Source organism: Pygocentrus nattereri, chromosome 2, assembly GCF_015220715.1.
Source record: "Pygocentrus nattereri isolate fPygNat1 chromosome 2, fPygNat1.pri, whole genome shotgun sequence".
In the NCBI taxonomy this organism is placed as follows: domain Eukaryota; kingdom Metazoa; phylum Chordata; class Actinopteri; order Characiformes; family Serrasalmidae; genus Pygocentrus; species Pygocentrus nattereri.
Genome location: NC_051212.1, coordinates 2,464,313 through 2,474,965, shown reverse-complemented (window position 1 = coordinate 2,474,965; position 10,653 = coordinate 2,464,313). Strand labels below are relative to the sequence as shown.

Here is a 10,653-nt window from a genome sequence, read left to right as displayed (position 1 = left end):
TCTTTGTTTCCTAATTCAGATTTTTTGGATTGTGTATAAATTTTTAAATAATTTGAATTATAATTATCAACATGTTGATAATCTGGGATTTTCTGTGGTCACGTGTTTCTGTTTTCAGGAGAAGTGGGTGGAGGTGTCCCCCATGTCAGTGGCCCGGGCGGGTGTGAGCGTGGCGGCCGTGAACGGGCTGCTCTACGCCGTCGGTGGCCGAGCGTCCAGCAGAGACTTCTCAGCGCCGGTCACCGTGGACTCGGTGGAGATTTACGACCCACACCTGGACACCTGGACCGAGGTCGGCAACATGATCACCAGCCGCTGCGACGGGGGCGTGGCCGTGCTGTGACCCAGCAGATTATTAATATTAATATATTAGAGCGACGGTTTGGCCAAACATCGGGGTCCAGTCCCCCATCTGTCCCTGAACGTCGCCGACCAGACGCGTTTACGCCTGAGGTCTCAGCTGCAGGCTGATGTAGCTGGACCCCACCCGTTAGCATGGTGCTAACTGTGTGGAGGTGTTCAGTGTCTCTAATTGACTCTGACTCTGATGTGGTTTCTGACTCTGTGACTCAGAATCGTCTACAAACAGAGATTAAAGCTCTTTAGCCACGGGCAGCAGCAGCAGTCGTCATGAAGCCTGAACTTCATCCATTTTTAAACACAACAGCTAATTAGACTAACCGCTAATTAGACTAACCGCTAATTAGCAGTTATCATCTTCCATTACTCATTAGCTATGTTAGCCTTGTAGCTCCAGTTAGCACCATGCTAATTGGTAGGTTGTAAGCTTCTCATTGCATGTTAGCTACGTTAGCCTTGTAGCTTCAGTTAGCACCATGCTAATTAGTAGGTTGTAAGCTTCTCATTACATGTTAGCTATGTTAGCCTTATAGCTCCAGTTAGCACCATGCTAATTGGTAGGTTGTAAGCTTCTCATTACATGTTAGCTACGTTAGCCTTATAGCTCCAGTTAGCACCATGCTAATTGGTAGGTTGTAAGCTTCTCATTACATGTTAGCTACGTTAGCCTTATAGCTCCAGTTAGCACCATGCTAATTAGTAGGTTGTAAGCTTTTCAGTACATGTTAGCTATGTTAGCCTTGTAGACTGTAGACACCGAACTCGTCTCGGCCGATCGGCTACGTTTGGGGGAAGAGGCGGAAGCTCCATTGGACTTTCTGTCTGATTATCGCTTTACTGGACCGTCTCAGAGACTCTACTGATCCAGCCGGCCGCTGGATCTAAAACGATGATAAAGCATTTCATAGTGTCTAACAGTCATACAGATACAGGTAACTGAACTGTGGCTGATTTGAGGAGTGTTAGAACTGTTTACTGATCAATATCACGCTAATGACCGACAGGACGCTGGACTGCGCTGGACTAAGACAGATGAGGACGTAGGAAAGTGGAGAAAATCAAAAATTACCTGGTTAAGATGTAAACAGAGCGGTTTAGAGTGAAATGCTCTGTTCTAGATAAACTTACAGAGTCAGAACTGCTCACAGTGGTGGTGATAGGAACCAGACGTCCCTCTAAAAGCTCCTCACAGAAAGTTCCTACAGGAGATGGTTCTGAATTCACTGCCTGATGCCTGAGACGCTGTTTTATGAGAGTTTAGAGAACTTCAACTCCATTCATGGTGGAGGGAGACATGCAGGGCGCTGTGCGGCAAAATAGTCCCCAAAGAAAACTCATTATTCCAGATTTTCCACTGTTTTCCATCATCAACATTCCATATAAGCTCAGAAGACTTGTGTAGGTTCTCTGGTGGTTCTGGATGGTAAATAAAATGTCTATATCTGTGTTGTAGTCATGGAGACGCCTGGTTCCCATCACCACCACTGTAAAGACGTCTGAACCACTTCACACCAGACTGGTCTGAATTTCTCTGATTACACCATAAACACTGAGTTATGGAATTATTAAGAAGACTGGGAGGAGAAATATGTTTGCTGTTGGACTTGGAAGTGTAAGCTGATTGTTCAGACTGCAGGTTTATTGGATGCTGTGCAGGTTTAACTGGAGACTGAAGACTGAATTTTTTACTACACGTTTTTTTCTTGCTGTCTTTTCTTACTCATTTATAGTTCATCAGTGTCCTGATGCTGTTTATCATCACCTTTGATCTGCGTATTAATAACTCAGTGTAAACCCCATTCAGCCTAATGAGAAACTGTAGAACGGACTCGGTTTATATCACAATACCTACATTTAGAGTCGGTTATTCATTCAGCCTAATGAGAAACTGTAGAACGGACTCGGTTTATATCACAATACCTACATTTAGAGTCGGTTATTCATTCAGCCTAATGAGAAACTGTAGAACGGACTCGGTTTATATCACAATACCTACATTTAGAGCCGGTTATTCATTCAGCCTAATGAGAAACTGTAGAACGGACTCGGTTTATATCACAATACCTACATTTAGAGTCGGTTATTCATTCAGCCTAATGAGAAACTGTAGAACGGACTCGGTTTATATCACAATACCTACATTTAGAGTCGGTTATTCATTCAGCCTAATGAGAAACTGTAGAACGGACTCGGTTTATATCACAATACCTACATTTAGAGCCGGTTATTCATTCAGTCTAATGAGAAACTGTAGAACGGACTCGGTTTATATCACAATACCTACATTTAGAGCCGGTTATTCATTCAGTCTAACGAGAAACTGTAGAACGGACTCGGTTTATATCACAATACCTACATTTAGAGCCGGTTATTCATTCAGTCTAACGAGAAACTGTAGAACGGACTCGGTTTATATCACAATACCTACATTTAGAGTCGGTTATTCATTCAGTCTAACGAGAAACTGTAGAACGGACTCGGTTTATATCACAATACCTACATTTAGAGTCGGTTATTCATTCAGCCTAATGAGAAACTGTAGAACGGACTCGGTTTATATCACAATACCTACATTTAGAGTCGGCTATTCATTCAGCCTAATGAGAAACTGTAGAACGGACTCGGTTTATATCACAATACCTACATTTAGAGTCGGTTATTCATTCAGTCTAATGAGAAACTGTAGAACGGACTCGGTTTATATCACAATACCTACATTTAGAGTCGGTTATTCATTCAGCCTAATGAGAAACTGTAGAACGGACTCGGTTTATATCACAATACCTACATTTAGAGTCGGTTATTCATTCAGTCTAATGAGAAACTGTAGAACGGACTCGGTTTATATCACAATACCTACATTTAGAGTCGGTTATTCATTCAGCCTAATGAGAAACTGTAGAACGGACTCTGTTTATATCACAATACCTACATTTAGAGTCGGTTATTCATTCAGCCTAACGAGAAACTGTAGAACGGACTCGGTTTATATCACAATACCTACATTTAGAGTCGGTTATTCATTCAGCCTAACGAGAAACTGTAGAACGGACTCGGTTTATATCACAATACGTACATTTAGAGTCGGTTATTCATTCAGCCTAATGAGAAACTGTAGAACGGACTCGGTTTATATCACAATACCTACATTTAGAGCCGGTTATTCATTCAGTCTAATGAGAAACTGTAGAACGGACTCGGTTTATATCACAATACCTACATTTAGAGCCGGTTATTCATTCAGTCTAATGAGAAACTGTAGAACGGACTCGGTTTATATCACAATACCTACATTTAGAGTCGGTTATTCATTCAGCCTAATGAGAAACTGTAGAACGGACTCGGTTTATATCACAATACCTACATTTAGAGTCGGTTATTCATTCAGTCTAATGAGAAACTGTAGAACGGACTCGGTTTATATCACAATACCTACATTTAGAGTCGGTTATTCATTCAGTCTAATGAGAAACTGTAGAACGGACTCGGTTTATATCACAATACCTACATTTAGAGTCGGTTATTCATTCAGTCTAACGAGAAACTGTAGAACGGACTCGGTTTATATCACAATACCTACATTTAGAGTCAGTTATTCATTCAGCCTAACGAGAAACTGTAGAACGGACTCGGTTTATATCACAATACCTACATTTAGAGTCGGTTATTCATTCAGCCTAACGAGAAACTGTAGAACGGACTCGGTTTATATCACAATACCTACATTTAGAGTCGGTTATTCATTCAGTCTAACGAGAAACTGTAGAACGGACTCGGTTTATATCACAATACCTACATTTAGAGTCGGTTATTCATTCAGCCTAATGAGAAACTGTAGAACGGACTCGGTTTATATCACAATACCTACATTTAGAGTCGGTTATTCATTCAGTCTAATGAGAAACTGTAGAACGGACTCGGTTTATATCACAATACCTACATTTAGAGTCGGTTATTCATTCAGTCTAATGAGAAACTGTAGAACGGACTCGGTTTATATCACAATACCTACATTTAGAGTCGGTTATTCATTCAGCCTAACGAGAAACTGTAGAACGGACTCGGTTTATATCACAATACCTACATTTAGAGTCGGTTATTCATTCAGTCTAATGAGAAACTGTAGAACGGACTCGGTTTATATCACAATACCTACATTTAGAGTCGGTTATTCATTCAGTCTAATGAGAAACTGTAGAACAGACTCGGTTTATATCACAATACCTACATTTAGAGCCGGTTATTCATTCAGTCTAATGAGAAACTGTAGAACGGACTCGGTTTATATCACAATACCTACATTTAGAGTCGGTTATTCATTCAGCCTAATGAGAAACTGTAGAACGGACTCGGTTTATATCACAATACCTACATTTAGAGTCGGTTATTCATTCAGCCTAATGAGAAACTGTAGAACAGACTCGGTTTATATCACAATACCTACATTTAGAGTCGGTTATTCATTCAGTCTAACGAGAAACTGTAGAACGGACTCGGTTTATATCACAATACCTACATTTAGAGTCGGTTATTCAGCTTCAAGTTAGGTTTAAGGGTTTTTTTTAGTGTTCTGTGAAGTTTGTCCAGCCCTGTCGTAGCTATGAAAGAAGACATTTGTGGTTGGAGCCTGGAGAGGGACACTACACTAGCTTCTCAACTCAGTTTTAGTGATTCCATCTGATAGAAGAACCTGAGTTCATTAAAATCCTTCAGAGAAGGGTTATGGTTCATTCCAGTAGAGACAGTGGCACATCTCTGGTCATCAGAAGCCTGGTCATCAGAAGTCAGGGACATTTTGAAATTGCATGAAATGTGTTTTATTTATTTTGATACTTTCCACTGAAGTAAGAACAAAACTCCCAGTGACGGGTTAGTGTATGATGAATGATCTCTGTGCTGATGAGTTCACTGATCATCATCAAAGTGTCTTCTTCATCATGAAGAGCAGGTTTAAATAATAACGACTGAACAGTTTCTTTTCCAAACTGGAGTTAAAAGCTCATATTAAAGGTAATATCTAAAAGGTGCTTTAAACTCCTCAAAGGTTTGACTGCTGACATCACAAGAAGAGGAGAGAAGGGGCGTGGCCTTTGGCTCTATTTATAAGCGATCACTGTCATTAAATGTTTCTATATAACTCTGGCTTTAAAGGGGAATTCCACCCCTTTTTCCCCAAAATCCCCCACAGTGTGCAAGGTGTAAACAGAGAGGTTCAGAGTGGGTTCAGATATAGACATTTTATTTACCATCCAGAACCACCAGAGAACCTCCACGAGTCTTCTGAGCTTATATGGAATGTTGATGATGGAAAATAGTGGAAAATCTGGAATAATGAGTTTTCTTTGGGGACTATTTTGCCGCACAGCGCCCTGCATGTCTCCCTCCACCATGAATGGAGTTGAAGTTCTCTAAACTCTCATAAAACAGCGTCTCAGTCATCAGGCAGTGAATTCAGAACCAGTTCATGTAGGAACTTTCTGTAGGAGCTTTTAGAGGGACGTCTGGTTCCTATCACCACCACTGTTAACGGTTCTGACTCGGGAAGGTTATCTAGAACTGCGGTTTCATCTTAACAGCACATCTTTTGGGAGACGAGTGGAATTCCCCTTTAACACGGCAAGTTGGAAGATCATTTGTATTAAATTCCACACCAGCGAACTGTCACACCCAACTCAGTCGTTTTTGCTGTCATGTTCCGTTATTGAGAACGTTGTTCTAGACACACACAGTCTGCCGTTTCCGAGCTGCGAGCAGGTCAGTATGTTTGGCTGGTGGTGAGTGTTGTGTTTGTCTGCTGTGTTTTAGGAGAATCTCTAATGCAGTTTTTTCTGTGTAATGATTGTATTAAATAAACTGAAGTAAAACAAACGAAGCCGAGTGCGGTCCTCGGGTCAGCCAGACCAGTTTAATGACCGTCAGTCTGCAGTGTCCAGCAGTCTGTAGACTCCAGAGTTTCTTCTGTGAAGATATTGAGTCTGTGCTGTAGTAACAGCCTTACATACAGTCCATATGGAAGCTGTATAGCCCCGCCCATTAAGCCTACAGTGGTTTAGCCCCTCCCATTACGTTTATATCAATTTAGCCCCACCCATTCAGCCTACAGCACTTAGATTACACCAGGTTTCGTGCAGGTGTAACTAATAAGGCCTTGTGGTATGAGCGATGTCATGGTTTCCTGTGATCCTGAGATCCAGAAAAAACTTCAGTCAACAAATGAATCAATGAATAAAACGCTGGGCTGGTTATCCTGTCATCTCACTGAGAGAAAGCAGTTTATTTCTCTCTCTGGCTTTACTCCATCAAATTGGATTGTTACTCGAGGGGTTCCTCAGGGCTCAGTCCTCGGGCCTCTGCTCTTCATTACCTACCTCCTCCTCCTCAGACGGATCAAACAGAGTTTTAAACAGAGCCTTCATTGATACACTCCAAATTATCTCAGGACAAAATCTAGTAAGAACCACCCTCAGACAGCTGGAATCTACTCGAATCGAACTCTGGATGAAGCCTGACGTGATAAGACGGAGCTATTTCTTACTCTAAATCAGCTCTCATTTCACAATCTTTACTGAAGAGAACGCTCTGTTTAGAACTATAGAACCTTTCCAAGCTTAAGAAGTTCTTTGCTTGGTTAAATGGTTCCTCCGAGTTCTGCAGAATGTAAATAAAAGAGAACCCTTTTATTACACGATGAACCACCTCAGCATGGAAAGGGTTCTTTGAATGTCCATGGTTCTATATAGAACCACTTCCTTTACTAAGGAAGCCTTGAAGAACCGTCTTTGAGAGTACCTCCTCGTGACAGGTTCACACGGTCCTCTTCTCCTCTGTGTTTTCTTGGTTGTTCTCCGGTGTTCTGTGTGTAGTTACAGTCGTGAGCGTCTTTGGGTTCTTTAAAAGTGCTAGATAAGCGTCACGTATGAAAGAAATGAGAAGGAGCCGGTTTTCTCTGTGCTTTACTTTATTACCTTTACACAGGTGCATGGAAAAAGAAGTCGGACTCAAAACAAAACATGAAAACAACAGCAGCAGCAGACGGGATTGAACAGGGCGCTGCGGACGGTTTGTGGACGACCAGCGACGGAGACGCGTTTCAGAACCAGATAATAAACACAGGACACACGTCTGTCAAACACAAACCTGGGCCTCACTTCGATCTGCAGAACACGCTCTGAGGAGATACTGGCTTATTCACTGGGCGATAACCTGGATTCACTATAAACCTGCAGCTCTGCTCTGTGAAGACCACCAACAGGGGAACTAGTAGTCGTAATAAAGCCCAATAAACACATTAAGACCCTGTTATGCAAATTACTGAGCAGGATTATGACCTGAACTGGCATCGTTTGAGTCTTGTAGGTTCTCAATAGTCTGAGGTTTATTGCTTTAATGTCAGTGTATTAGTTTAGAGCTAATAAGAGTCTAATAAGGTTCTAGCACTTCAAAATATGTTCGGTTCTCTGTGGTGCGGTTGCAGTCGTCTCTAACTGGTCTAACTAGGTCTAAACCAATAAACTCCAGAAGTCACTTGATGCCAGAACTGGCACGAATGAAAAGCTGCCGATTACACGCCAACACCCTGAACTCAGGTCATCGTTCGTGCTAAATACCTGCATAACAAAAAGTCTTAAAGTGTTTATTATGCATTATTACAACCAACGACGCAGTTATGACTGATCTCCACCTGTTTGTGACCACAGACACGCCTTTCTCTGAACTCAGTCAGAGGACAGAAGACCTGCTGACTTATACAGAGACCAGTGATGAGTTACGGGAGCTGAAGCGGCTGGTCAGACACTTCCGTCAGTCAGCAGGCGTCTCAGGGAAAGACCTGCTGACGCCGCGGTCTGTGGTGACTGTGCGCTGAAGATGTGGCAGATGGAGGACAGGACAAAAAAAAAAACGCTGGGGTATCCCTTTAAAGCCCTAATAAAGGCTAATAAAGACTAATAAAGGCTAATAAAGACTAATAAAGACTAATAAAGGCTGAACAGTGGAGCCTGTCCATGTCTGTTCTGCCGTGCTAAAAGCTGAATTAGTGGACATTCATCACAGACAAAGACAGTTTCTTCTCCCTGGACACTAGTTTGCTTCAGTGAAGGAGTTCAGAAACGAACGTATTCAAGTAAGGAGAAGTTCATTTTACACGGTTCGGTTAAAAACTGCTCCTCGAGTCTGAAAACAGGAAACAGAAGATCTTTACATAAACACCAAGTTTTGTGCCGACGGCGTCATTTCCTCCTCCGTCTTCACAGAAACATCACCTTAAAATACAACACGGCACAAAGGGACTGCAATTAACACGTCCCTCAGCTAAAGCACCATGACGTGTCTCGCGGCCGGCTGGACAGAGTGAAGCATCTCCAATGGAAACAGGGTTTATTCCTACTGGACAGACGGAGGCCTGGTTTAAAGGGCTGCTCCACTACTGTCCAGTCTGACCTCCGTCTGCTGCTTCTGCAGTGGACAGTCGATTATCATGAGCCATCAGCTCAACACGTTTCCCTGAACTCAGAACAGAAAACCCACGGACCTCAGCGTCCGACCACGGACCTCCATCATCACGGAGCTCTGAGGCTCCTCGGGGAAACGAGCTGGAGTCAAACTGTACACTGCAGACAGCGGACGGAGATCAGAGCGAGGGTCCGGACTCCTTTAAGCCTTAATGTAGACGAAGAAAGACTAAGACGCCAAACTCTGAGAGCTAAAGCAGAGAGATGAGCAGTTTTGTACCGACACGTCGTGTTAAAAGCTGAATAAAAGCTGAATTGGTAACAAATCTTTATAATCCTTTCAGATGTGCTGCAAGCAGAGAAGTCCTGATTTAGAAAATTCAGAAAAATGTATAAAAAAAAGTGAAAGCATCTTAAATCTAGTCGTCCAATTCCCATGATAAAATTTAGTTATATATACATATATATGTGTGTGTGTGTGCGTTTGTTTGTGTGTGTGTGTGTGTGTCTTCAAAATTATAACTTTACAGGAGAAGGAAAAAACCTACTTTAAATTCAATGGAAGTCAATGGAACCAGACGTCATTCCAAGTAAACGTGGGCCGTTTTTTTGGTCCATTCATCATGAAATTTACACACAATGTAAAGAACAACAGGAACTTTCAAATGACGGTTTTCTTCCAACAGCAGTGATTTTATTATATTTATATATAATTATTAATGTCCACTCAAAATGATGCTGCTTCTTTCTTTAGTAAAGAAAATGCCACTCAAAGAACCTTTGGCACGATTAGTGTCCTCTGCACTTCATGGTGAGATGGTTCTTCAGATTGATGGAGAACGTGCTGTAGATGGTTCTATACAGAACCTTTTTAGACAAGGTTCTTCTGTTTCGATGTCAAGCTTGTAACCGCAGCAGAACCCTGTTTAGTGCTATATAGAACCATACACAGCACAGTCTCCATGGGTCTGAAGAACCATTTCACCATGCAGAGAACCATTTAATCATCTATGAGTGTTCATGGTTCTATACAGACCCATTTTCTTTACTGAAGAACCGTATTTAAGACGGTGTTGGGACTGTGTGAATGCAGTCTAAAGCCCTATACTTGCAGGACTGGTTCTACGTGAGGAGGTGGGGGGCGTAAGTTTGACCTCCGTGGTCTTAGGCCCGTCTGAATGGAGTAAACCCGCTTTAGCCCACCTCCCCCGTGGTGAGCGACTCCCATGTAAACAGAGCTTTCAATGGATGTTTATTAGTGCGGTCAAAGTTAATCATATTAACGTCACCAGTTTGACCCTCGGCCCAGCCGTAGCAGGGCAGTATATAAGTGGGTAACACTGTCTATGAATGTAACGTTAATAAGCATCTATAAAAACATTCATAACACGTTATAATGCATTCATAAGGCATTATAAAACACAGCTATAGATATTTATAAAAATGCATTACACATTACAGCCATGCTTATTATGCTTTATGACTTGGCAACATAATGTGCACCACTGTTAATGTGCACCACCGTTAGCCTGGCACTGACCGAACACTGCAGATCCAACAGAACACCAGCAGAAACCAGCATCACTGTACTGCAGTGTACTGTAGTGCTAGAGCGAAGGGTTCTAGCGCTTGACGTTAGAACCAGTGAGGGAACAAGTTACAATGACTGAACTCTACATGTTATAAATGTGTTTATAGATGCTTATAAACATGACTTTCATAGAGAGAGCGTTACCTATAACTGCTTTAGAAATGTAAGCATGTGTATTTACGATGCTTCACTGGTTACGATGCGACTATTCAGCCTCTCCATCCAGTTCAGATCAAAACTAAGACGCACTGA

The 10,653-nt window shown here is 42.0% G+C and overlaps 1 protein-coding gene across 2 annotated transcripts in view; it reads left to right on the top strand.

Annotated features, from left to right (window-relative positions):
• The window catches only part of LOC108414216 (intracisternal A particle-promoted polypeptide), an 11,875-nt gene extending 11,257 nt beyond the window's left edge, over positions 1 to 618 (top strand). For both annotated transcript variants that reach the window (XM_037532268.1, XM_017687036.2), the window contains one exon: positions 119 to 618. In XM_037532268.1, coding sequence (XP_037388165.1) covers positions 119 to 343 — 225 coding nt within the window. In that variant the 3' untranslated portion in view covers positions 344 to 618. The remainder of the gene's footprint in view (positions 1 to 118) is intronic.
• The last annotated feature ends 10,035 nt before the right edge of the window (positions 619 to 10,653 follow it).